Genomic DNA, 2,500 nt, shown 5'->3' with positions numbered 1-2,500 from the left:
AATCTCCCCAGGCATAATTAAGAACTGAGTCTGGCACTCCATTTCTAACATTTGATTCATTAGAACAATAACCATTATTACTCTTTGTTTGCGATTTGATAGAAAATCAAGTGTCCATATTCGCACTTTTCCTCTGATTTTAAGGACCTTTATTTTACGGAGTAAAATTTCATGGTCGATCTTATCAAAGGCTTTGCAAAGTAAATTTGTTACGTTATCTTCTTTATTCTCTGTTAGGTCTGTTAGTATGTGTTCGCAGTCATTCAAGATTTGCAATAGACGATTCCCAAGGTCTATATAAATATAAAGAACGTGCGAGGCCATGCTTAAAGTGATTTGGTATAATGTCGTTTCTTCCATGAATTGGGATGGTGTTACACTAATGAATTGAAGGAAATACTTTTTATTACACTTTAATTTCCCTGTTATTTTGAATGTGTCCATATTCTTCTGGAGTTAATTCTCACATGGTGTGTATGGTTTTCGTTAATGCTAGGTAGTAAAGTCAATACACATTGGAAAAAAGTCAAGGCTCCAAGGTTACGAACCTTAGATATTCGCCTAGAATGCTTAATGTATATGTACAGTGAAGTCACGAAAATAGTTTCGGACATGTATTTAGGTATAGTTGTCGACTATACAATACATTATGTAATGTTTAGCCTACGAGGAAGCGCAAATGACCTTCATTTATTCTTTGTTATTGTGACTTTGTCAGACTTTGCTGTGCAGCAAATAATCTACCAGAGGATTTGGTTCGAGGTAAAGAATAAAATTAGGGAGACACAGAATAGGCATCTCCTCTGGGTCATAGAACTCACGGAGGGAATCACGCTCAGTCCAAGGCGGAACGGCGCAGAGGGAAGATACACGTGCTGCTCCCACGGGGAATTTGACTCGCTACTTCGTCCAGCAGCAATATTAGCTTGTCGCCATCGAGGCCGTCTCTACGATGTCCAATATAATTTTGACAAGGGCAGGGATGAGTGGACGTGTGTTTTCGAGGGTGCTGGGCCACGGGCGTGCGCTTGTCCACGGGCGTGCACTGGGCCATGGGCGGCAGGAACAGTTAGCTGCGGCAGATGGCGGCGGTCGCCTCCCGCGGCCGCGCCCCCTCGCCACCTGCCACAGGTAAGGCGCCTCGCAAGGCATTTCCTTGAGAGGAAACTGTGGGTTGCCAGCCGGAAATTGCTCGTGTCTGTGGGAGTATCAGGCGCTTTCACATGAGTGAATCTTTCCTTGGGAAATCGTTGCAATTTTTTTCAGTCTTTGTTTATGATATGATTAGAGAGCCTCCTGTCTTGTTTGCATTGCTTTTATGAAAGAACTTCAACATGCCATGGGCGGGGGAGGAAACTGGTGCTACCTGGTTGCTCTTAAGTGTTCAAGGGACAGCTATTTGTCGGCGAGGGCGACGCGCCTCCAGAAATAAAGCCCCAAACCAGGGTTTCATGCAAACCCAAAAATCCAAACCTATCTCTTGGTACCTTCTATTTATTCCCTAGACGGGGGGCAAGCCCCCCTGTACCCCCCATCATTAGCATTTTCCAACTCACCCAAAACGCAGCATTGAGAACTCTGGCTGTGTGGGTGTTTTTGACATAGTCACTGAAGGGTGAAATGCAGCAGATAGTTTCATCATTTTGCAGTAAATATGAGTCCAGTGTAGCTGTACCTGTATTGTTTATGGCCATATCTTATACACTATAAACTAGCGGTGTCCATTTCTCCCTATCTCAGTGTCGCTCTCAGTAACATTAGGGAAGGGATTTATTTGGTAATTTTTAAGTTCCACACAGGCATCCAACCCTGCAATTATGATTCCTTCTTTCAGTTATCCACAAGCATCCTTAACATCCACAAGCGTTTTATATGAGCGAAAAACATTCCAAACCTATGCAAGATTTCAAAATTCATTAATTAATTTATTCCACATACAGCATAGTTTGAGGTAAGCAATATATGTCTGCAACTGTGATGTTACCACAAATATATATTTAAAAAAAGGTAATTTATAAAATATATTTTCTAGTCGAGGGGCATGTTACCATGCTACATTGCAGAGATCATTCAGACGGTTCAAACTTTAAACCCAACCAAACTTGGCTTATCCTATTCTGCCATTCCTAGCTTGGCTTAGCACAATACTAATCCCTCTGCAGCTGATCCCTCTCACCTTGCTAGGATGAATGAATATTTGTCTCCTCCAGATCTTTGTTTTATGATACTGCTTAAGGGTGTAACAGCTTAGGCAAAACATGCCAAGCATTAATCAACATGTCAGTAAAATGGCAACACTTGGTTTAATTGGATGGGTAGTACTCAACATTTTTCATTGAACTCAATATTTTTGTGTGCATTTATTTTGTTCAAATAATGCTCAGAATACATCCATGTAGACCTACACCTGTAAAAGATTGTCCAAATTTGATTGGCTTTCCAATCCATAGTGATGCCACAATTGTGACATCACTGCTATATATGGTTTTCAGAAGTATAT

At 41.4% G+C, this 2,500-nt stretch overlaps 1 protein-coding gene across 1 annotated transcript in view; it reads left to right on the top strand.

Moving 5' to 3' along the window:
- The first annotated feature begins 843 nt into the window (after positions 1–843).
- Positions 844–2,500, top strand: part of LOC125034820 — a 16,037-nt gene continuing 14,380 nt past the window's right edge. Inside the window, exon 1 of the mRNA XM_047626819.1 lies at positions 844–1,131. Within this exon, the coding sequence (XP_047482775.1) occupies positions 953–1,131 (179 nt within the window). The 5' untranslated portion in view covers positions 844–952. The remainder of the gene's footprint in view (positions 1,132–2,500) is intronic.

This window comes from Penaeus chinensis, chromosome 18 (genome assembly GCF_019202785.1).
Source record: "Penaeus chinensis breed Huanghai No. 1 chromosome 18, ASM1920278v2, whole genome shotgun sequence".
In the NCBI taxonomy this organism is placed as follows: domain Eukaryota; kingdom Metazoa; phylum Arthropoda; class Malacostraca; order Decapoda; family Penaeidae; genus Penaeus; species Penaeus chinensis.
The sequence above is the reverse complement of the archived record's forward strand: the minus strand, read 5'-3'. Positions and strand labels throughout refer to the sequence as shown.